The sequence below is a fragment of the Schistocerca serialis genome, chromosome 7 (assembly GCF_023864345.2).
Source record: "Schistocerca serialis cubense isolate TAMUIC-IGC-003099 chromosome 7, iqSchSeri2.2, whole genome shotgun sequence".
Lineage (NCBI taxonomy): Eukaryota > Metazoa > Arthropoda > Insecta > Orthoptera > Acrididae > Schistocerca > Schistocerca serialis.
This window is the reverse complement of record NC_064644.1, coordinates 195,039,265-195,065,734: the sequence shown is the minus strand read 5'-3', so window position 1 is coordinate 195,065,734 and position 26,470 is coordinate 195,039,265. Positions and strand designations below refer to the sequence as shown.

General features: G+C 43.3%; 1 protein-coding gene across 1 annotated transcript in view; it reads left to right on the top strand.

Moving 5' to 3' along the window:
* The window catches only part of LOC126412968 (myrosinase 1-like), a 91,104-nt gene extending 72,716 nt beyond the window's left edge, over positions 1–18,388 (top strand). Inside the window, exons 9-11 of the mRNA XM_050082860.1 lie at positions 9,479–9,613; positions 9,700–9,806; positions 18,268–18,388. Of these exons, the coding sequence (XP_049938817.1) occupies positions 9,479–9,613; positions 9,700–9,806; positions 18,268–18,388 (363 nt within the window). The remainder of the gene's footprint in view (positions 1–9,478; positions 9,614–9,699; positions 9,807–18,267) is intronic.
* The last annotated feature ends 8,082 nt before the right edge of the window (positions 18,389–26,470 follow it).

Genomic DNA, 26,470 nt, shown 5'->3' with positions numbered 1-26,470 from the left:
AGGCATCAAGGGATAACCAATTTAGTACTGGAGGGCAGCGTGGAGGGTAAAAATCGTAGAGGGCGACCAAGAGATGAATACACTAAGCAGATTGAGAAGGATGTAGGTTGCAGTAGGTATTGGGAGATGAAGAAGCTTGCACAGGATAGAGTAGCATGGAGAGCTACATCAATCCAGTCTCAGGACTGAAGACCACAACAACAACAACAATGGTGGACCGTGTGGCACAAGACTCCGTAATAAGCACTGGTCAGCTCGCCTCTGAAGTTAGAACTTCGAATAATACTGTGTGAAGAGTACTGCTGTGGTAACAATAACTCCCTCACGATAAACTATGTGCGCGAGGATTGGGGTTAAATGAGTTTGAATGTACGTGGTTTATCCAGTGCATTACTGCATTACTTAACTACCTATGTTGTATTGTTCACGGATGAGGCCCCTCTCAACCGCGATGGTGCTTTCGACTATGCCAACAGGCACGTTGGGAGTGGTAAAAATCCTTACGTCGTGCACGGCTCCGATCACCAGCAACGTGGGCTGGAATATAGTACATAAACTACCGTCTGTTAACTGTACATTGATTGATCTGCTCCATAGGCCTGATGGAAGGCCTCAGCCAGTAGTTGTTTGATTGCAGCCATATTATCTAGCTAACAGTACGAGGTTACCATTGTTGTCTGCTGTGTTCCTGTTTTGTACTTCACTGGTCTCAGAGATTTTTATTCTAGAATACAACTGTTGCGGTTAGGATCCTTTTTAAACACGTCAATACCTAAGACAGTTTCAGTTACAATTGCGAACAACATGTTGGCGATCCTTACACCTGTGCGTGACTTCTGCTTTCGCGGAGGCATGAAGCACGGTTAACGTGCCTGCACTGTGGGAAGCAGGCGGGGTGCATGACTCTTCACCCGCTGCGGTCGATCTATAGGCCCGGCTAGCTTCCTCCGCTCCCCGCAAACCCGTCTGGCAATCGGCCAACTTGCACTATCACCATGTATTATGCTTTTAGCAAACAGTCACGCCCGAGGTTGAGAGAAATAATTACGTTGTGCACGACTTACAAGGAACCCCTTGAGTGCGAGGTCGCAAGTTCAGTCTTCAGTAAGGCTTATTTGAAAGAGTTGTGTTAACAATTATGACAGGAAAAATATGTGCATCAGGAGGGCCAAAGAAAACGAGAGACCAGGAGGTGCAGAGATCAACCTTTGATGGGATGCATGTATTACACTTCACGAAATGGACATCGATGACATTCAAGAAATCTTCAAAGCAAACCATTTACTTGCACCACGATCAACGAATGATAAGTGGCGGGCCAGGTGATCACAGAGGCTCACACTAGTAAAATCGAAGGTGAACTCCTTGGAGGTTACAAACCGTGCAGGACGTTCAGCTAGAATGCGTATGGAATCATATTGGTGTAACGGGGTGATGAGAAGTGATGGAATGTGATGGCATGCAACCGAATGCGAAGCAGTCTGTCGCGGAGCTTACCGTGAGAAGAAAAACATACAGAGGCTGAATTTGTCCAGTGGCCCCAGGTGGTACGAACTGCAGTGTGACACACTTTTCGGGAGTGATACTTTTCTCTAAAGGAGTGTCATTTTTATACGCAACCCGGGAATCAAGCAAAAGCAAGTTATTTTGACCCGCTATTGGCCAAAAGCAGTGTTCATACCATAGCTGTAGTTCTCTTACGCCCATTTTTCCACTCTCGCTTGCTTTGACATTCATATTCCCTACTGCCCTTGCAGCATCACCACACGAGACAGAATCATAGGGGGCATAGCACCCCCAGCTTCTCGCAGCGCATTAAATAACTTTCTAGCCAATTTACCATCCAGATTAACAGTCGGCATAATTCTATATGAATGCTGTAAGGCATTGATGTTAGTTAATCTTGATACAACTCTCTTAGTACCTCTGGTTTCCAGGGTTGCTTTCATACGCATTTCCGCTTCAAATCCCGATTGGTCAGAGTTGAATTCCTTATTGGATGATGGGATTAGTTAGTTTATCTCATCTAAAAACTTTCGGGCCGATTCTGCAGATTGCTGCGCATCGTCAAGTTGACGCTTTGTTTGAAATTTCGTTATCTTACGTCTTCCAGTTCTGTAGCACTGTTAGAAGTTACGCAACCATCCACTGCTTCCCTTGAAATCACTGTAATCCATGTCGCGCGCAATTTGATGTGCGTGATAAATAAAAGAAAGATTCAAGAGTGGAATTAAAATTCAAGGCGAAAGGACATCAATAACAAGATTCGTTGATGACTATGCTATCCTCAGTGAAAGTGAAGAAGAATTACAGGATCTGCTGAATGAAATGAACAGTCTAATGAGTACAGAATATGGACTGAGAATAAATCGAAGATAGACGAAAGTAATGAGAAGTGGCAGAAATAAGAAGAGCAAGAAACTTAAAATCAGGATTGGTGATCACCAAGTAGATGGAGTTAAGGTTCAAATGGTTCAAATGGCTCTGAGCACTATGGGACTTAACATCTGTGGTCATCAGTCCCCTAGAACTTAGAACTACTTAAACCTAACTAACCTAAGGACATCACACACATCCATGCCCGAGGCAGGATTCGAACCTGCGACCGTAGTGGAGTTAAGGAATTCTGCTACCTATGCGGAAAAATAACCCATGACGGACGGAACAAGGATGACATAAAAAGCAGGCTAGACTGAACATAGGACTTAAATTGAGAAAGAAATTTCTGAAAATGTATGTTTGGAGCACACCATTGTATGGTAGTGAAACGTGGATTGCGGGAAAACCGAAAAAGAAGAGAATCGAAGCATTTGAGGTGTGGTGCTACAGAAGATTGTTGAAAATTAGGTGGACCGTTAAGGTAAGGAATGACGAGGTTCTCCAGAGAATCGGCGAGGAAAAGAATATGTGGATAACAATGACAAAAAGAAGGGACAGGGTGGTAGGACATCCGCTAAGTCATCACGGGATAACTTTCATGGTACTAGAAGAAGATACAGAGGAAAGAAACTGTAGCGGAAAGCAGAGATTGGAATATATCCAGCAAGAGGACATAGGACGCAACTGCTATTCTGAGGAGAGGAAATAAGTGCACCTTGTTTTCTCTTTATTATCCGTACTTTTTCTTATGCAATACACGGTCATATTAAGCACTCCGTTTTCAGGCCACAAGTGGCTCATCAGGACCATCCGACCACTATGTCATCCTCGTGTGAGTATGCGGAGAGGAGGGTATGTGGTCAGCACAACGCTCTCCCTATCGTTAAGATAGTTTTCTTTGACCGGAGCCGTTACTAATCGGTCGAGTAGCTTCTCAATTGGCATGACGAGGTTGAGTGCACCCCGAAAAATGGCAGCAGTGCATGGCGGCCCTGATGGTCACCCATCCAATTGCTGGCCACGCCCAACAGCGCTTAACTTCGGTGATCTGACGGGAACCGGTGTAGCTACTGCGGCAAGGCCGTTGCCACACGGTCGTACTGCTGAGGACTTATTCGAAATCCTAATTGCTTTTTTACTATGGTGCAGATGGTCTTCCATTTACCTAATTTGTGGCCCCCAGTCCGACAAGGATGATGAACTACATGGCTCTACACCTTTTACACTGTAACTTTCACTTGTTAAGCAAACATCGTTAAAATTTGCTCCTCATGTACACTGCACAGTCCAGCGCATACGGCATCACACATTCCACTGACTCATCTTGCAGAAATGTTCATATATTATTTGCCATTTCTTTCTCACTCTGCGAAATTTCTTGGGTTCCTTTCTGACGCAATGTCAACTTCGGTAAGCGTTGTTGTAGATGTAATGCAATGTAATGTCCTGCTTTGTATCAATATCACTAGCACTATAGCATTGTTGTGATTTACTCGTTGACTAAGCAGTTCAACTACTCTCCGTAGCCTCTTGCTGTTCTCACCATTGGATACCTCCAAGCATGCCCCCTGTTGTCATCAGTAGCCAATATTGTGGTTGCATGGTAGACGATATGTGGGGAGGGGGGGGGGGTCAAACACCGTAAACATCACTGGCCTCTTGCGGCCTCGCACTGATTGGGTTCCTTGTCAGATCACCAGCAACGATTATCTAACAAGTCGTGAACTGGAATATTAGAACATCTCGGTCCAATGAGGGCTGTAATTATCGTATGACTCCGGAACTTGGTAGATATTCTAATGCGTTATTGCGTAATCGATTTACGCTGGAAAAAAATTACTTCGAGTTTTGGCCATCAGGTGCAAATGTGGCTCTGTGAATGCAAGAAAGACTTACAGGAGCGTTTCCATATGTAATGGATGAGGAATGTGACGAAGGATGAAAAGGTGAAACAAGTGAAAAACGCATAATGTTGATGTTATTATTAACTGTCACTTACATAATTTGTTTAGTGTGGGCGCCGGAGGCCTCGACGAGATGCTGCGTCTGTAAAACGACGTGAGCAACAGTTGCTTACAGCATTTCCGGTGGGATCTGAGCAACCTGTTCCTATATAAAGGCCTTTAACTCAAGTAGAAGCCAATGATGTAAACGTGTAAACGCATGCTTTTAGATATTCACAGAGCCAAAAGTCACATGGATTGAGATCAGGCGTTCTTGCAGGCCACGCATCTGGAAAAACTCTGGAGATAACACGTTCGTGGAAGGTGTATTAAGCAGATCTTCCTGGACGAGCGACATGAGGTGGCACTTCATCTTGCACGAAAACAGTGGTTTCCAAACAGTTGCGCATTTCCACAGCGGTAGTCACATCCCGTACAAGGTCTCTATAATGTGCAGACATAACGGTACACCTGACAGGCCCTCTGAGTGTATTCTATTCTAAGAAGAACGGATCGAGAATAAATGAACGGTGTACGGTCGCCACATGAAAGGTATCTGTATAGATTATGAGCGGTATCTGTGAAAATCGTGAACTGTAGCTATTAAAATTCCGCGTACAATAAATGATTTTAATTTAACCAAACGGAGGATAAGGCTCTCTCAACAAATGAGAGTGTGCATTCTGTTCTCAGTCAGGCAATTGATCTATTCTCAGGGAATGTGCTTCATAAAATTGAAATTTTACTTAACAAGCAATTAAATAAACAGGCTTGGATGAACTGTATAAGCTACAAACGCTGTAGAACGTATCCTATGAAACAGAGATTGAGATACGTGAGATAAAACATTAATAGTGAAATTTAATAAAAACAAGATTTAATATTTATTTTACGTAATCAAATTAGAAAAGCGCCACACATTTATTTAAAAACATAACAATGGTTAGTCCTGCTTTAAATAACTACGTGCGTTAAACAAATAATCAGATACACTGCCTGATGCGCTTATAAATCATTAGAGTCTCTTAAAGTAGGAATCGCACAAGCACTTCAGATTCATGGTAACACCACACAGTAGATAGAAAAAGGAACTAGAAGAACTACAACACGCACCACAACACACATATAGTCGACAAAAGGTTTGCTCCACCGCCCGAAATGCAGATCAGATCCGGAATGGCTGTAAAACACGATACACATGTGACGGCAATGTAATTTAAGCCCTAAAAGTGTAGCATAAGAGTGGAAAACCGACGAGCTGAAATCTCGTTAAATTTTTCAAACACATGGCCACAGCCACAGAAAGTCAGACCAAGAAAAAATATAAAAATTCCGAAAAGGAAGTTAATCCGTCGGAGGAACTGCCCATATAAGTAAATTATCGCGGAATAACTGCATGATGAAACAGATTCCGAGAATTGAAGGGTCTCCAAAACAACGACGAACACACTGGATTGACCAAACAAAAGCACACGCACTAACGGATGGAAATTACAGAATACCGAGAAAGTAACGAAACAGAAGAAGAAACAATATATGAAACACAAACATACGCACATTCACTCTGGGAAACACGAATTCCAATTGAGACTAAACAGAGTGCGCACACCACACTCTCAAATTTGTTAGTCCTGGTTGGAAAAAGTAACTACTAGTAAAACCGAATAACTACATGAAACCCTACCACTTTCCATTCCGAATGAAATATTCTGCATGATTATAAAGGTCTGAAGCTAGAATATGGATTGAAACTTCGACTAGGCTGAAACTTACACAGACTCAGTTACCACAATCAGTACTGCAAACGAACTGCCACGAGCAACCTTTCTCTTCAAAATCCCAAGACCGAATGTCCGGCACCCTGACCTAATGGGGGTTCCCACACACACGTAGCGCAAGTTGTCAGAGAACACCCTTACCGCATCTTGCCTACTTAAGCAAACTAGACTATTGGCTAAACTGCTACAGTAGCAGACAAGAAGTTTACCCGCCACCAGACAGTACTAAGACTTGGTAACAATGCTGATATCCAGCACTGAAGTACTGTCATCTGCAACAATTCTATACGTGCAAAGTGTCACTCTTGTTCCTGCATCAGTCTTTGTGTTGTAGCAGACAGTGAAACATGGCAGCTCCATTCTCGATCTGCACCAAGGAGGGCAGTGATTCGCATTTCGTATCCCGAAGGTGTTAAAGCTGCGGAAATTATTCGTCGAATAAAAGCCTGGTATAGTAATAGCTCTTTATGGCAGCAAGATATACGAATGGATAGGGAAGAACTTCTACATGTGAGGAAGAAAGATCGGGCAGGCCATCGATATCAGTAACTGAGGACAAGTTGGAATCCGTGAGGATATGGTGATGGAAAACAGACAAATTACAGTGGACATTTTCGGAAAGTGTGTGCGAGATAGGTACCTAAGGAATTCTCAGCGCAGCATAAGGCGTAAAGGCTGGACATCTTTCGTAAACATTTGGCCCATTATCGTCACGAGAGAGATTGGCTTTTACAGCAAATCATTACTGTAGACGAAACTTGGGGCATTATCACGAACCGGAAAGTAAGGCAGCGAGCATTGTTTGGAAACACACATCATCGCCAGAAGTTAATAAATTTAAACGTCAACCATCAGCTGGTAAGATTATGCTAACAGTATTCTGGGACATGGAATGTGTGACAGTCGTTCATTTCACCCCAAGAGGCCAAATTGTGAACTGTGAGAACTATTGTGATGTGTTGCGAACTAAATCGAAACCTGCAATCAGTTCCAAACGTCACGGAAAAGATATCATCCTGCAGCAAGACAATTCTCGGAATCTGCCAAGTGGACTGCCGAAACAATGAAGGAGTTGGGATTCGAATTTCTGGAACACCCACCACACGGTCCAGTCCTGACTCCAAGCGATTTCCATATGTTTGGACCGTTGAAGCAAGCTCCCAGGAGAAGAAGCTTTGCAACCGATGCAGAAGCCATTGACGCAGTGCAAAATTGGTCACAGGTGCAACCAAAAAACCTTTATTACCGCGAAATCCTGAAACTTGTGAAACGTTGTACAAAGTCCGTTGAAGTGCAGGGAAAGTACGTAGATAAATAATGTATGCTATAATTTTCTATCATTAGAATAATTTTTTTTTCTCAAAAGTCCCTTTACTTTTTCACTTCCCCTCGTACATACGCATTCACTCACTCTGTCGTGTAAGATGGTAGGAATGTGAAAGAAACATAGCGGTACAATATAAATACATTGTAATTAATTGTGGGGAAGGTGTACGAAGCCCAAATGCGTAATAAATTAATACATGGATATAAAATAGACATACATACAAGAAAAAAATTTTGCATGACCTCGGTTCCGAGAGTTCCGGAACCTGTACAGAAAAATGGAATAGAGATCAACATAAACATCATTTCCGCCCTTCTTATTGCTCATGAAAACCGCACATCGCATGTTGTACCACCATACGGTGAGACCATCAGAGGTGGTGGTCCAGATTGCTGTACACACCGGTACCTCTAAAACCCAGTGTCACGTCCTCTTGCATTGAAGCATGCCTGTATTCGTCGTGGCCTACTATCCGCAAGTTCATCTAGGCACTGTTGGTCCAGATTGTCCCACTCCTCAACGGCGATTCGGCATACGTCCCTCAGAGTGGTTGGCGGGTCATGTCGTCCATAAACAGCCCTTTTCAATCTGTCCCAGGCTTGTTAGATAGGTTTCATGTCTGGAGAACATGCTGGCCACTCTAGTCGAGCAATGTCGTCATCCTGAAGGAAGTCGTTCACAAGATGCGCACGATGGGGGCGCGAATTGTCGTCCACGGGATGAATGCCTCGCCAATATGCTCCCGATATAATTGCACTATTGGTCGGAGGACGGCATTCACGTATCGTACAGCCGTTACGGCGCCTTCCATGACCATCAGCGGCGTACGTCTGCCCCACATAATGCCACCCAAAAATAACAGGGAACATCCACCGTGCTGCACTCACTGGACTGTGTGTCTAAGGTGTTCAGCCTGACCAGGTTGCCTCCAAACAGGTCTCCGACGATTGTCTGGTTGAAGGGATAAGCGATACTCATCGGTGAAGAGACGTGATGCCAATCCTGAGCTGTCCATTCGTCATGTTGTTGGGCCCTTCTGTACCGCGCTGCATGGTGTCATGGTTGCAAAGATGGACCTCGCCATGGTCGTTGGGAGTGAAGTTGGGCATTGTACAGCCTAGTGCGCACAGTCTGAGTCGTAAAACGAGGTCCTGTGGCTGCACGAAACGCATTATTCAACATGATGACATTGCTGTCAGGGTTCCTCCGAGCCATAATCCGTAGGTAGCGGTCATCCACTGCAGCAGTAGCCCTCGGACTGCCTGAGCGACGCATGTCATCGGCAGTTCCTGTCTCTCTGTATCTTCTCCATGCCTGAACAACATAGCTTTGGTTCACTCCGAGACGCCTGGACACTTCCATTGTTGAGAGCCCTTCCTGGCACAAAGTAAAAATGCGGACGCGATTGAACCACGGTACTGACCGTCTAGGCATGGTTGACCTACAGACAACATGAGCCGTGTACCTCATTCCTGGTGGAACGACTGGAAATAATGGGCTGTCAGACTCCCTCCGTCTAGTAGGCGCTGCTCATACATGGTTGTTTACATTTTTGGGTGGGTTTAGTGACATTTCTTAACAGTCAAAGGGACTGTGTCTGTGATATAATATCCACCATCAACGTCTATCTTCAAGAATTCTGGGAATTTTTTTTTCTTGTGTGTAGAATAAGCATGAATTCAGCGAGTATGCAGTTGAGGCTGACTGGAGCATACACAGATGCCGACTACTTCTCCCGCCATGTTTACCGAATGCTAAAGAACATGTGAAAGGGCATTAAATTCTATTTAAACATTATGAAGAGGTGAATATGGAACCCTTCTATGGTTTGTCCCAATGTAGATCTAGTAACTGAACCTTCATCATCTTTAAATAAAGATTTGGGATAAAAGTTGTCGCTGGCTGCTGTTTTGACATCGCGTACCTATTTTTATGACAAATTAACGCGTTGATATCTTTAATACTGCCTTACGACTACTGGGCTCATATTGACGTTAATCTTTGGCTGTATCAAATATATCGTTTAATCAAACCATTCTGCTTTTCTTCAGAACAATCCCGCAGGCTTGAGGAAAATACTGAACTGGATAACTGCAGAGTATCCCGGTTACCCTATCTTCGTGACGGAGAACGGCTATGGCGACTCAGGAGGCCTGAATGACACGGGCAGGGTGGAGTACCTGACTGTAAGCACAAGTCCGTAAGAGGTTGCTGAATGTCACGTGTAGATGTTGTTGATGTTCCGTAACAAACTCGTATTACACTGCTGTAGAACTACCTGAGCGCGCTGCTGGAAGCGATCAACACTGACGGAGTGGAGGTACTCGGCTACACCATGTGGACCCTCATGGACAACATGGAATGGACCAGCGGCTTCTCGTAAGTTGCTTTCGGCTTAATTAAGCTGCTTGATTATGCCTAGAAACCTAGCAGGAGAATGAAATGAAACAGAAGTAGATGGATTTACTAATAAGGTAAACATTATTGTCTAAGTGAAACGAAAAACTTTTAAACGAGAAAACTGTAAGTGATGTTTCTGTGGCGGTAATTCCGATATTTCGACATCACAAGTTACTCACTTCGAAAATGAAAAAAAGAACGAGTAAATCAGTGGAGCAAGGACTGAACGCCGGGACTTCTGAGAGCACAGTTTTCATGATTACATCTCTAAGCCACTCGTTGATACCCGTTGTTAATATACCTGTCGAACCACAGCAGGGAACTGTTTGAGAAATTCAACTGTTTCACTTTCATTCATAATATATCTAAATCAACGTTACAAAAGGGTCGCTGAAATCAGTGTTAAAATGGTAGGTTGACACCACTACTTGGCGAGGTTGATGTCGTCAGTCACTTTCATTGACGCAATTCTGCTAAGGTGTTTCCAAAAGTCTGACTGATATTTATCATGTAAGTTGCTAGTTTTGAGTAATGTCAGCTGTCCATGAGTAATTTACTCCAAGGCTTTAGATACTGCAGGTAATATGCTGATCGGCCTATAGTCACTTGCTGATTTTTTATTATCATTCTTGGTTATTTCCCGAATTAAGCATTGTTTACACTCAATAATGAATACTGTGTGGCAGCAAGAAGCAGTAGACGAACCACAATAATGAAAGTTTTTGAGTGTACAAAATTTTGCGTACTAAATATGGAAACTTTTTTACAGAAGCTCTTATAAAATGGCATTGCTACAATTGTAAACTTTAAGGCCACTACCATCGTCGTCATCATCATAGGCCATTTGGCATCGGTTCGTAGATGTCGGACACCACTCTGTCTTCTCCTTGCATTATTATCTTCAGGTATACGCACCCATGATTCTCCTGCATGGTATGTTAATAACGTAAGTTCACTGGCTGGTCGTTAAGTAAATTTAGTAATATCTTCCAGGACATTATTTCGTTTTTCTCTTGGTGAGTATGACGCTTATTTACCTAAAAGATTTTAACCTTGTCTTAAGGCTTCTACCGCTAAGCAGACATACCAAACCTGCATTGTTGCACTGTGAATCTGCGCCTATAAACCTGGAGTAAAATTTAAATGCTTACCACGAAGTAATTACGCAAATTTCGAAAAATTTAGTTAATATGCATTTCTATTTACTGTTTTGCAATTATTCAGTGAAATGTTGTACAGAATGTCTCAACTGCTTACAATGGCGGTTGGCTTTCTTAAAATCTCGCTTCCAACCAATGAGAGGGAGATTCATGTTTACATCACTTTCACCTGCCTTCTTATTCTTACTCCTTGGGTGACCAAATGAAACTGAGATGGCAACAGAGATATACCCTAAATAGAGTTTATAATCGGTAGCCAAAAGTGAAGATGAAGAAATGTAAACGTTACTGTGAATCTAAACGGATCAGTTTACGCCACGGCAGGGGGAATTTTTGTATGACCCACAGAACCTCACTGAAAGAGTCATAATTACCATGTTTCTTTCACTCTTTTCGTGCATTGTACAGTTGACAGTTACGCTCTTTCACACTTACTATGTGTTACACAATTCCTCACAACTTCGAGTTCTCAGATACTACAGCAGTATCTTTTCCAAGTAACCTGAAGAATACCCGGTTTGAATTCTCAGACAGTATCTACGCACCCTGAAACGGACCAGGTCGTCGATTGCAGTCACTTCCCACCAACCTATTTCTGTTCCTAGGCAGGCTCCTTCCATGCAGTGGTTGCTGGAGGATCGAGGTGAAGAGCCGACATCCATTCTCCAAACGCGTTCAGTGCGTAACGTCTCTGGCAAAGGTCCTGGTCAAGAACGCTTGTTCCCTATCATTCTACATTCACTGAAAAAAAAAAGCTCCTAGAACAAGAGGGAGGAGCGAAACGAAACTTCAAGAACTGAGAAGTTACGTGGTTTTATTTCAAGCTAAATATCCAACGAAATTGGCAGTTTGAGCGCACTGCTGGTTCCTTATCTGTAGGATATTGGGTTATCTTGGGCCTGGGTACATGCGCTGTTTCACTTGAGAAGAATGTAGTACAACCGTTATGTCTTCGCCTAAGGTGAACCGCGACGTATCTGGCCGTCGATATCCTGGAAATTGGCATAGGGATTGAATCGATGTCTCATTGCATTCCACATGTGCTCTACTGGCGACAAATCGTGGAACCTTGCTGCCTAAGGGAGTACCACGACATCATACTGGCATTTCATAGAGACGCGTGCAGTGGGTAGGCAATTGTTGTCCTACTGAAAGATGATACGAGAATATTGTCTTATGACAAGTAACACATGAGGCCGGTCACAAGCGTCTGTGCCTTTAGCCCCTACCAGGGATGATCTGACGTCCACCTGAAGGCTCCCCCCCCCCCCCCCCCCCCAACATAACGTTAGAGGTCTGAAAAATGGTTCAAATGGCTCTGAGCGCTATGGGACTTAGCCTCTGAGGTCATCAGTCCCCTAGAACTTAGAACTACTTAAACCTAACTAACCTAAGGACATCACACATGCCCGAGGCAGAATTCGAACCTGCGACCGTAGCGGTCGCGCGGTTCCAGACTGTAGCGCCTAGAACCGTTAGAGGTCTCTCCAACACATTAGCAGAATGTGACATTTTCCGTCGCCCCGCCATAGTTCCAGGCAACAGCCACCGGGTATAGTGGAGAAACGAGATTAATCGCTGAAAATTAAGCGTCGGCACTCGACAACAGGCTACGCTTTCCGAGAATGGCACCAGAAGGAGCCATCTGTCCTGTGGTGTGAATGGCAGCCAATATCTGGAACACTGATTCAGCAACCCGGCTTCGACTAGTCTCCAACGAATCGTTCATGATGAGACAGTGTGTTATAATGAGTCCATAACTTGTGCCCAGATCGCAGGCGTAAATGTAAAGGGGTTGCGATGTGCTTGGCACCCAGTAAGGCGATACTTCCTTGCTGCGGTCGAACTTGTTCGACCAGAATCCTGCCCCATTCAGTTCAACGTTGTTTGAGTGTGGCATCTGAATGCCCCACGAGACTGGATAATTCACGATTCGTTGAGCTAGCAGCATGCAGACCCTTTCTTAACCTGTTAAATACTGGTAACATTGTCTCACACGAGCACGGAGCATTCCCCATTGTTCTTCAGAGTGTCCAACCAACGGTCCGACGTAGCACATGCCAATTACATAACTTGTATGCTTTGGTAAAATGGTCACGTGGTGATAACGGTAAAGCACTCTGGTGGTCATCGTAGCCGTGAGACGCCACTGCAACTCTAACCATTCACATACCCACTGCATCTACATCAGACCATTGCTTCCATGTGTTTAACTTTTGTTGTCAGTCAGTGTCTGAAGGTACTGCATGCGGCTGAGCACTGCCATGCTGAACAGTAGAGCAAGGAATTGTTTGAACGACAGAAAGTATCTTAGGCTATAAAACATTCCTCACGTATCAGTTGCTATTGTGATTACCCTCAGATCACAGGAATCGAGTTTGCATATTGGACGCTTGTCTGGTGAGCAGCTCAGTAGTCCTTCCATTCACATCTCAACTCTCAACAAAGACGAATCTGCACGCAGCAGAACAGCTCAAATTTCCAAAACTGGACAGAGCTTCAGGACCCACTGGAATCTCTATCAGATTCTATTCAGATTTTAGGGCCGAGCTAGCCCCTCTTTTAACAACACCTTAGATCACTCAAACTAAAAACTGTGCCCAGTATTTGGACAAAGCATAGGTCACCCCATCTACAAGGAATCTACCAGGAATGATTTACAAAACCGTCGTCCAACATCCTTGAGGCTCATTTAGTGTTGAATCTTAGAACATATGGCGTATCAAACAAAATTTTTAACTGGACTGAAGATTTCTTGGTAGAGGGGACACAGCAGTAATTCTGGATGTCGAGTGTATGTGAGCTTTATCGCGACCGCGATATTCCTGTCCCTGTCAGTTGGGATTCCACGACTTTCAAGTGAACAAGGAATGGATGGACTGAAGAGGACCGTACTCAATGCCAAGCGGAATTACAATGGCCCAATATGTCTATCAGCTGGGAGGACAGACATATTGTTCACTCTGTCGTGTAAGATCGTAGAGCCACATGATATAGCTCGAGCCAGCAAACTGCAGTGAATCAAGTACTGCTTGTCCGTGACAACTTAACGATTTTACTGGTGCAGCCAGAAGCGGAGAACAAGAACACTTGTTGAAACATATTCATTTACCTCCAAGTGCTGCCAACGTTACGATGTCGCTAGATGCCAAGTGTTAATGCGCACATTGTTAAGATTACGGGGCCAGGACTGCGGCAAGCTGCCGAAGCTGCCCCCCCCCCCCCCTCCGCTCCTCTGTTCTCAGCAGTCATAAAGTGAGGGTAAGGTTGCCATACTGCAAGTCCTGACAGCCATTGAGCAAATTGTCTGCGTATCGTGGACAAACCGCATCAACAAGGACTATGTGGCGATGTTTGGAGGACCACGGACTGTCAGCAAGGCGACCACTGTTACTGCTTTCCTTGATGCGGCGGCAGAGACGCGCGCTGATAGCGGTGCGCCCGACGGCATCAATGGACTCAGGAGTGGCACCACGCCGTCCTTTCAGGCGAGTCGCATTCTGCATACAGTATCACGATGGACTTACACCTGTGCGGCTGCTCTGAGGAGTATTTAATCAAATGAATCTATAAACATCTGTGATGCATTTATGCAGACTGAAGTGACGGGTGGAAAGTAGAAATGAGCGTTTGGTATCGTTGGCCGGGAGGCCTCTGCCAAGTGCAAGTCTTATTTCATTTGACGCCACAATGAGCGACATGCGCGCCGGTGATGAGAATGAAATGATGATGAGGACAATACAACACCCAGTCCCCGAGCGGAGAAAATGTCTAACCCGGCCGGGAATCGAACCCGGGCCCTCTTGCATGAGAGGCGAGCACGTCAGCACCCAACTAAGCAGGCGGACGCGACGAATGAAAATTTGTAAGAAGGATTTGATGCAAACTTGGATTGCCTGTCCACTAAGCAGATACGCTAACCACTACGCCACCTCAGTACAGTTGCTCTGCACAACTGCACGGACTACTCTAGCACGCCTTCCTCCTCAGTCCAAATTGCCATTCGTGCCTCAGTCCTTTTGGTATTTCCCCAAAATCAAATATCATTGCAGAGTCTCTCCAGCTATATTGGTACAGCACCTGAGCACTGAACGAAAAAGGGGGATCCTGCATGAAACCCAGGCATAGGTGCTTTAATCAAATGAAACTATATGGTGTTTCAAGTCCCAAACATCTATGATGTGTTAATGCAGACTGAAGAGACGAATGAAAATTTGTACTAAGGCCAGGATTCATACATGAATCTCCTACTCACTAGGGAGCTCTGCTAACCACTACGCCACCCTTGTACTTATGCCTGGGTCTTAGGCAGGATCCCCTATTTCGTTCGATGCTTAGGTGTTATTCTAGTACAGTTGGACAGTCTCTCCAATGCTGTTATAGGGGGAATACCAAATGGGCAGAGGTATGAATTGGAATTTGGATTGAGGAGAGAGGTGTGCTGGGATAGTCCGTGCAGTTGTGCAAAGCCTCTGTACCAGGGTGGCGTATTGGTTAGCGCATCTGCCTAGTGAGGAGGAGACCCGAGATCGAATCCTGGCGTTGGTACAAAGTTTCATTTGGCGCTTCATTCTGCATACATTACTTATTGTCATACAACCCAGTACCTGGCATAAAAGTATTGGGTCCATTAGGTACTCAAAGTGATCACCTCTGGTGCACGGGACTACTGAGTGTACCCTTTCTTTGAAGCCTTCGTGACGGTATCGTTCAACAAGATCACATAAAACTGCATATTATCTGTGCTGTCTTGATCTGCCTCGAAACAGATGGTGTCGGAAATGATGCTATGGCCCCTGAAAACATCTGGTTATCGACTGCCAAGAGATTGAGACACTACCACTCGCTGGACACTATGATCGATGAACTCTGGCGTAGACTTGAAGCTGCATGGAATGACGTAGCCGTATCTCTCGTCCAAGCTCTATTCGAGTCGATATCCAGTCGGATTAGAGCCACTGTTGGTGCCAGAGGTGGCAACTCTGTGTACTGAATTTCGGACCCAGAATATCCCCAAATGTTCTGCAAGTTTAATCATGTATTCTTCCTAAATATTGCATACGCACAATAAGTAAAATTTTTTTCGTTCCTGGCGTTCAGATTTTAATGTCTATCATTGTATGGTAGAATTATGCGCCCTGCTCTGCAACACTACTGTTGGAAAGATGTCTCCTGCCAAGACGACATGTTTTCAGACCCCCTGCTGAGAGGGCACAGTGAAAAGTCAGAGTGGAAGACTGTTGTAGCGCGGCGACAGCCTTTACGCTCTATCTATGTTATCACTGATGTTTTCCCTTACAGTGACACAGCTATTTTACAATGCACGAGGGGCATTCAATAAGTACTGCAACACATTTTTGCCCCTGAAAGCAAGATGGTATTATTCAAGATTCCAATACGTCATATTATGCCCCACTCTCTTGGCTACAAAATCCTTTTTTCTAACATTATCTCCGTTCAATGCGACGGCCCTGCACTACCTTACAGGAAAGGCCTGTATGCCCTCATGGTACCACTCTAATGGTTGACGTCGAGGCTGCATCAGTAACCTCCCCTTCGTCCACGCACTGCTTCCCGCGGAAAGCATCCTTCATTGGGCCCAACAGATGAAAGTCGGAAGGTGCGAGATCTGAGCTATAGGGTGAATGAGGAAGAACAGTCCAATGAAGATTTGTGAGCTCCTCTCGGGTGCGCAGACCTACGTGAGACTTTGCGTCGTCATGGAGGAGAAGTTCATTTGCATTTTGTGGTATGTACACGCTGAAGTCGCCTTTTCAATTCCTTGAGGATACCACAATACACTTCAGAGCTGATCGTTGCACCATGAGGGAGGACATCAAACAGAATAACCTCTTCAAAGTCCGGGAAGAGCTCGCCATGACTTCACTGGCTGAGGGTGCGGCTTTGAACTTTTTTCTGTGGAGGAGAGGTGGTGTGCCGCCACTCCATGGACTGCCGTTTTGTTTTCGGTTTGAAGCGATGAAGCCATGTACATCACCTGTGGCAATGTTCACGATCAGCCTCGTCATGCGCAAGTAATTTCGCACAGGTGTTCCTTCGTTGCTCTTTATATCCTTCTGTTAGGTGGCGAGGAACCCAGCAGGCACACGCCTCTGAATGCCCCATGTGGTGGACGTGTGCATCAGCACTACCAACAGAGACGTCCAGTTGAGCAGTGAGGCCTTTGTGATTCGTCTATCACCTCTGATGAGAGTGTCCGCACGTTCCAACATTACAGGAATCACAGCAGTGTGCGTACAGCTGGCATGCGGGAGGTGATGGCAGACGCCTAGGCCAACGACTCAATGCTTTTGTTGAATGCCAGGTTTCCGTAAACATTTTCAGGGACTTATGAATGTCTGAGATACTCTGCTATTTCGCCAAAAGCAACTCACTGACAGCTCTCTGCTTAGAACGCACATCCGTTACAGATGCCATTTTGAAAGCTACATATAGCCCCGCCACGAATGTCATTAAAGTAAAGGGGGTGAAGCGGGAATATTTCGCTATGTCCCACAACAAATTCCGAATTTTTAACCGAAATTGGCCGAGAAAAAAAAGTGCTACATTACTTATTGAACGCCCCTCGTATGTAGTGTTGGAAGACTATGTGGCACTTAGCGTGCTAGAGTTATTTTTGTGGATATTGTGATAGCTGCTTTACTGCGAATAGAACTATAGATATACGGCGTGTCCCGGGAGAAGTGGTCAATACTGAGGGACATGACAGAGACGATCATTCGAAATAAAAAAGTGTCGTAAATATAGGCTCTAACATGAATACATTAGGAGCTATGAGTACTTCTGCATCTTCGATACTGTGAAACAAATCTGTTCTACTGCAAGCTCTTTGCTTATCACATTTTGCGAGGTGGTAGCATGGATTGAAACAAGAAAAAGTTGTCTAATGAACATGGCTCTAAAATGCATATCTTGCTATGAAAACTTGTTGCGCAGAAAAAGTGCGTTTCATGCTAGGGAAGATGAGAGTAGCCCTCAGGGAATACATTACAGAGCCTATGTTTACTAGACCTTTTTTGCTTCGAATGATCATTCCTGTCATGTTCCTGAATATTAATCACTCCTCCTTGGACCCCCTGTTCAAAATGGCTCTGAGCACTATGGGACTTAACATCTATGGTCATCAGTCCCCTAGAATTTAGAACTACTTAAACCTAACTAACCTAAGGACATCACACAACACCCAGTGGGGACCCCCTGTATACTAAATCTTAAATGCAATGGAGGGTATCTCGACTTGTGATCTTTTTTGTTCACAGGATCAAGATGGGCCTGTATGAAGTCGACTTTGACAGTGTGAATAAAACCAGAACGCCGAGGCTGTCAGCGTACGCCATGTCAGAGATTTTCGAGAGCAAGCAGTTGCCAGTCTTGAACTAACAATGGTGTGTGTCCCAGCTGACGTAACAGCATAAATAAGACCCATGTTTAGCATTGTTCTATGTGTTCAAATAAAGAAACTAGATCGACTACCTAAAACGAATATCGTTACTGCGTTGTTCAAATGTATTTCACGTTACAATAATTCGTTGTGTAAACTTATCCGTCACTGTACTCCTTAAGGTAGTGAGTAATATGCCAAGAAATCGAGCAACTGTTTGTAGCTTCATTGACCGCATATACAGTATAGAGAACATCTTCTCGCACGATCATTTGCTGTTCGGTATTTTTAACTGCAGGGCTGTGACTTTTCCTGAACGATGGGGTGCGGTTTAAATGGACAAGTTAACTCAGTTTCGTTAACAATTTAAAAATTCTATTGTTTATGACAAAATACGGTTTGTTACACTTTGTTTACACCGCAAATTCAACAGTTCTTTTGCGAAATCTTACAGGTATCATCGCCAACAAGTGGACAAGAACGTGAGTAAAATGTTATATGATTTCAAATTTGGACACTTGGACCACTATTTTGCCACGCCAAACTTGGAGAAAAGTGGCGTCCTGTCACAAGTTGACCTTGTCCTGAAAATTAGAAATAACACAAACGATGCTGGTGTTTATGGAACTAATTTGTTATCTGCAAGGTGTTTAGAAAAAACTACGATTTGATCAATATCAGTGAGATATCAAATAGTTGACATACTGCCGGTTGGACTCTGTCTCGGGTTATTCGCTCGATGTTTGTTTGCTGGTGGCGGAATTGGAGGGCGTAGCGTTAACGGTGGCAGCCATTCGTCCCAGCGAAACGTCATAAAAATCGTCAAACAAACGTCGGCCGAAGAGCCCGAGACAGAAGCAAACAGACAATACGTCAACAAGTGGCCATGAAAGCCTCAATAATTTTGTAGGTGACAAATATTTTCAAGAGTTACATCTTATCTCATTCCTGGTGCATATGTTCGGAACTAATATTTTTCAGACGTTGGGCTTTGATCTTTGTTGCTGGTACCTGTTCTCTCAGTATACTTCCTTCCTTTCTTCTTCGTGGCTCCTTTGGATATTCTCTTCTAACGTCCCGATGATACTTCGAAATCGTGCTGCCTTGTTGAGTCCATTAACTTTAGCACTTTCGAATTTTTTGCGGTCTTTTTCAAACAGAAACTATGTACTTCCTGTCTCACTAAAGAATGAATATGATATGGGTGAAGCTGTCTCCTGGATGTGGAACTCTTATCCTCGTTTCTCTTTTCCTTGGTACAGTCCGAGGATACCCCAGCACACTAGTAGATCTTTCAGTTAAGAAGTCTCCCAATCCTGCATTTTTCAGAGCCGGGCTCAGAATATTACTGAAGTTTCTGCTCTCTCTGACTTCGAGTTTTAGGGACGGACACTCGATGGGCTTTTGGGATGACACCACTAGCGGACTTCCGAAACGAAGTTCCACATTATAATGGCTGGGTAAGTAGCTATTTCTGAATGCAGCAAATGACACTATTTTCTGAGATGGACACCAAGTATCTAGAACGAAAATTTGTTGAGCGCAGTTCGGGCCCGCGCTGTGAATTTTTCGCGAAGACGTTGGGATAAAATCAAAACAAAGGTTTCGTATTAACATGTTTAATTATCAATCTCTTTAACGCAGTGGTTATACACAGTTATGCAATAGTTACAGAACAGATAAGTCACAAGTTTGGATTGCCGTTGGGAGCTATGTGTCCGATGGGCTAGCTGCGTAATCGCTTTGCGCCTTTTTTCATTTCCTTTTCTATACTACCGCAGCTCTCGCAACTCGAATATTCAGTTATTCTGGGTTCCTTTCGACGCGATCTTTGCTATAATTTGCATTGTCTATAGTTCCAAGCATATTTACGATCGTATCAGAGGATATCTTTCATTTTTTTGTAGTTTTCAATTCAACACCGATTTTCACTTATATTCCGACGAATATTTATATTGTCTCACTTTTGATCCGAGTAGTGTCTGGCAAGCTCTTCGCAAAGACAACCAAATCAACATCCTGACTAAACGTGTTTCCACGGTACACCAATTTTTCGCACAGAGGTGCACGGGTGTTTAATAAGGGGAGTTGTCATGACGTCACATACTTGAAGCCGACGTCCGCCATGTCAGTGCTTCTGCTGGACGTGTTTTGATAAGGAAAAAAAATCCCAGCTCGCGTCATTTATGGCTGTACTAATCATTCCTGTTATGGCCTAAGGTGAAAAGGAATCGCATTTCATTCGTAAGTCGAGTCGTTCAAGCGATATTTTCTTTTACTTGCAAGAATTTTGTTTACGCTGTTTGCTTTTACTGTAGTGGTTTTATTTATATCATTTGACTTTAGATTTCCTGCCAGTCCAATTCGAAAAGCTCTGTGGGTGAACGATGTGAGAAAGAAAGAATGGAAACCGACCAAATATAGCAAAATATGTTCTCAGCATTTTCGGGAGGAGGACATTGACCGAACATCAAAGGAAAATGTTTAATTACGAAAGCAGCCTTTTCACATCACATACTTATCTTCTTGGTTATACGAAAGGTGTAACAAGAAGAGTGTTACATTAACTAGGCGAAATACGTCGTATTACTGGATCAAATATGCATTCACGACGAGAAAAACGTCTGAAAATGCCTTCCTAATGCTGTGTTATTCACCTAAACATTTTAACATTTTCTGTTTAAAATAGCTATTGGGTGAACACAACAGAAATTAAGAAAAAGAAGGAATCGTAAACAGTAGTCTGCTAATGTTTTGTGGTGTCTATAATTGGCGGATTGGCGTCAAATCAACTTACAGCGTTAATCCGTAGGTCATCTCCCCTTATTATATCTCATCGAAATTTACACAAAGCTAAATCGTACAGACACAGAGGAAACCGTGACCAACATGACATTTAAAAAAAGCGGAATAGATTCCGTCGTCCAAAACGCAGAGGAACACATGTCTATCTCAGATGAGGTCCTGCCAGTAACACCAACCTCCGAGTCCCAATCAGATGATGTAAAAGACTGAACTGAACACTGCCAGTCTGGAATCCATCCCGAAAGGGCAATGTACCGATCAACCCTTTCAGGTTGTGAAACACAAACGAAGTGAACTCCAGCCAAAAAACAGCCAAGCACACAAAATAAACACCAAGAAACAAGTTCCGATTCCGACATCAAACAATTTCGACCACCTGCAGGCGGAAAATGACACAACGCCAGAACAAACTAAAATCAAGGCCCAGCAAACAATCACCCCGAATAAGACGAAGCCAAATGAACGAATGCACGAGGTACCACCTATCAGCAGGATTCAGTACACTGTGACGTTCCTAAAAATTAGTACTGAACTCAAAAAGCGCATCAAGGGATCGATCAAGGCAATCTTTACAGGAGACTCGGTCAAATACCACTTTGATACTATGACCGACCAAAGAAATGATTTAAAATATTTTCAAGTGGACGAAATCCCCTTTTACACGTTTCAGCTTACATACATACATATACATACATACATACAGTAAACCTTGTTCCATAGATCATGAATGTGACATTTCGTAATGATGTGGAACGTGTCACGCTTGCACGATAAGACCACAAGCGAAGCACATACTACACGACAGACACGGAGAAAACTGTGACCAACATGACAGTTACTATTTCAATCTAAGAACTCATCTATTGAGTAGAAGGAGTTGTCATTCAGAAATTCTTTCAAAATTGCTTTTAAATGTTGGTTGGTTATCTGTCAGACTTTTAATACTATTTGGCAAATGACCAAAGATTTTTGTGGCAGCACTTTCTGTGCCAAAGTGAGATTTAATCCAGAATAGTGAAGATCATCGTTTCTTCTAGTGTTGTAGCTATGCAATTCGCTGTTATTTTAGAATTTGGATAGGTTATTAATGACAAATTTCATAAGTGAATATACTATTGCGGAGGTACTGTGAATATCCCGAGTTCCTTAAATAAATGTCTGCTAGGTGATCTTGGTTGGGCTCCAGCTATTATTCAGACTAAACGCTTTTGTGCAAAGAATACTTTCTCTCTTAATGACGAATTGCCCCAAAATATGATGCCATATGAAAGCAGTGAATGAAAATAGGCATAGTAGGCTAATTTACTGATATGTTTATCACCGAAATTTGCAATAACCCTAATATCGTATCCAGCTGAACCTAACCGTTTCAGCAGATCATCAATGCACACACCCAGAAATTTTGAGTATTCTGCCTTAGCAACAGATTTCTGTTCGTATTCTATATTTATAAATGGTGTTATACCATTTACTGTAGAGAATTGCATAAACTGTGTTTTTTCAAAATTTAGTGAGAGTCCACTTGCAGAGAACCACTTAACAATTTTCTCAAAGACATTATTTACAATTTCCTCAGATGATTCTTGCTTGTTGGGTGTGATTACTATACTTGTATCATCAGCAAAAAGAAATAGCATTGCATCTTCATGCATATAAAGTGGCAAGTCGTTAATATATATTAAGAACAATAAGGGACCCAAGACTGAACCCTGTGGGACGCCATTCTTGGATGTCTCCCCAGTTAGAAGACTCTGCTGATTTTTGCATACTATCTGCACTGTCAATTTAGATCTGCTGCATTCTTCCAATTAAGTATGAATTAAACCATTTTTGCACTGTCCCAATCATACCACGATACTTAAGCTTATCTAGAACAATTTCAAGATTCACACATTCAAAAGCCTTTGAGAAATCGCAAAATATCACAATGGGTGATGTTTCGTTATTCAGTGCATTTAATGTTTGATCAATGAAAGCATATATAGCATTTTCTGTTGAAAAGCCTTTCTTAAAAACCAAATTTGACACTTTTTTAGTATTTCATTTGTACAAATATGTGATGCAACTCTTGAATACATTACTTTCTCAGTATCTTTGGATAAAGCTATCAGAAATGAGATTTGGCGCTAGTTGTTATCATCAGACCTGACCGTTCATTAATATGCAGCGTGTATCAAAAAGAATCATACGATTTGGTATGCCTATATTTCTGAAACTAATAAACATATACAATGAATTCTGTTTTTTTTATGAATGGGAAACTCAAAAAGTGTTTTTCATACCTTTTCATAGATGTTCAATATGCCACCCTTGAGATGCACGGCATATATCAATGAGGTATTCAAATTGTTCCCACACTGCAGCGAGCATGTCTTGAGTTACAGCTTCCACAGCTGCTGTTATGCGATGTCTCAGTTCATTCATTGTTGTTGGTAACGGAGGCATATGCACAGAGTCTTTTATAAACCAAACAAGAAATAATCACATATAGTCAGGCCCGCTGACCTTGGAGGCCAGTAACGTAAGGTTGAATCATTTGGCCCAGATCGACTGATCCATCATCTAGTAATCCTTTGATTTAAAAATTCCCGCACATGCAGATGCCATTGTGGCGGTCCCCCATCCTGTTGGTAAATGAAGTCGTTCGAATCAGTCTCCAACCGTTGGAAAAAAAATGGACCGTGTACCTTTTTCCGTGAAACTACACAAAACGCAAATTTTGGAGAGTCCCTCTCATGTTGTACAATTTCTACACAAAACACAAATTTTGGAGAGTCCCTCTCATGTTGTACAACTTCAAGTGTTTCTTCTGTACCCCATAGTCTCACATGACGGTTCACCCTCCCATTTGAATGGAATGTTGCCTCGTCACTAAATACTAAGCGTGGAAGAAAACTGGAATCCTTCATCTTACCAAGAACGAAGTTACAGTGCTCCACACGTTGTTGTTTGTCACCTTCACGAAGAGTTTGCAGTAGCTGAATTTTGTATGGTTTCATGTGTAAACGTCGACTCAACACAGGTCAGACACAGACGGACACAGGGGGTATGTTGAGTTGTCGAGCTGCACGGCGAACGGATTTCTGCAGACTCCTTGTGAAACTATTGCGGATGCGTTCGACGTCTGTCTCGAGGACTCTGGGACTGCCCGGCGATTTGCTCACACAACTTTTTCTCGTAATTGTTATGCCATCATCTAATACTGTGTGCTGTAGGAGGATCCACGCCATTACCTAGTACGAAAGTCGCGCTGAACAGTTATTACTGACCCGCACTGCCCAAAACGTAAAACAGAAAACGCTTTCTGTTGTCCCGACACCATTTATACTAGAACTGAAGTGGGCGCACACTACTGTTTCCTAGCGAAAACCATGTAAAACTCGAGAATTTGCTCTTTCCAACAGTACGTTGTTCACGCACATATCTCAAATAACATAATAGTTACGATTTTTTTAAAAATCGGATGATTCTTTTTGTTACACCCTGTACAGTGTGGTGCGCGAAAAACCAGCCACGAGTCCAAACTGCTACGCAGTTACGCACGAATTGTATCCTGCCACCAACAGTTACAAAAACAAATAGATAAACATGTAATACTTAGATGATAAAGACGTAACAAGTAAGCTCTGATCGTGTCTTTTACATTACATTAGATGCTGAAAATGACCGTCTTGTGCTTAAGTGAAAATGACTTTCTTGTGCTTCAACGAACTTCTTTGCGCCCTCTAACATGTTAATATATACTTTGCGCAATTCTGCCGCATCAATTCTCAAAATTTCATTACGAATATTGTCTTGCAAGTCTTCTAACGCTATTGAGTTATTTAGGTTCACTTTTCCCTTTAGACTGCACCGCAGATAAAAGTCACAAGGGCGCCCACAGTCCTCTGCTGAGAGCAATTTCTTCTGTGAATCTTGAATAAATTCATGTGATTGACCCGCGTGAAATGTCAGAGATCGCCCCACACCAGACTCTGCTTTTTTTATCGTGAAGATGTTCCTCATTAATCTTATAGGGAGTATTTGTTCACCTGTATCTGGTGTTCTACCACAAGACCAGATGTCCCTGTCAGAAGGAACCACTCTTCATCACTCATGAAATACGGCAGCGGATGCAACATTCCACTCTCAATTTTTTTGACATAGCCACGTACAGTAATTCACATGTTTTTCCTTATATTTCTCCTTCACTTATTGAACGCATGTCATGTTGTAGGGCTTCATCCCTATTTGCTGTACAGACATTTTTTTGAAAAAATGTCCCGCGTTTCCTTAAATGATTATTTCCTGAAGAAAATAGATCTCGCTGAAATATTTACTTCATACGTCTTAACAAAGTTGGGTTACGTATCGCAACGAAGAGGGCCCTCCACAGTGAAAACGATGTCAAAAATTCATTCAAACGGCAAAATACTGCACACTCTCGGCAGGGCATTACATCTCTCAAAACTGCCCACTTTCCCGTGGTCAGGACTCGAAATGTACAAACTGCGACCAAGCACATCCAGCCTCATGAAGGGACTGTATGCATTCCAGAAAGCCCTACATACGCATAATGCCCAACAGACAATCCGAAATTGAGGGACTCAAGCACAGCCTCAAACTGAGCGCCAATCGTCAACAGCCAGCAGCATTTCCCGTCTTTGAACAGACCAGTAATTTCCGTAACTCAACAAGATAACACAGCGTCAGGATGTGTGCGATGTCCTTAGGTTAATTAGGTTTACGTAGTTCTAAGTTCTAGGGGAATGATGACCTCAGATGTTAAGTCCCATAGTGCTCAGAGCCATTTGAACTCAGCCTCAGACCACAGAGGCTGGCCCACGACAAATAAGCAACAAAACACGTCGACTCTCACCAAACATCACACTCGGCCTTCTATTCTGAAATTATGAATGTCATTTCTGGCTTAAACTCATTCGTTATCTCAATGAAACAAAGGAACGTATGGACGGCTCTTTCATCAAATATAATCGCCTTTTGAGATTGTTACGCAGTTCTGTTGCCCTCAAGGTGGCCCATAGGCCTATTCGGAAAGACAGCCTTACATTTTGTATCTAGAACTCCAGTGGCATCTCCAATAAGCAGACCGAATTAAACGACTTTTTAACAACATGTATGAGGCGTGTTGGGAAAGTAAGGTCAGATTTGGTGCGAAATGGAAACCATTGTGAAAACCTATGGAACTTTGCACAAACGTGTTGGACAGTGTCTTTAGGGAACCTGTCCAGCCCTTCACGTTGCTCTTTTCAGTTCAGAGGGCAAAGTGATCATGT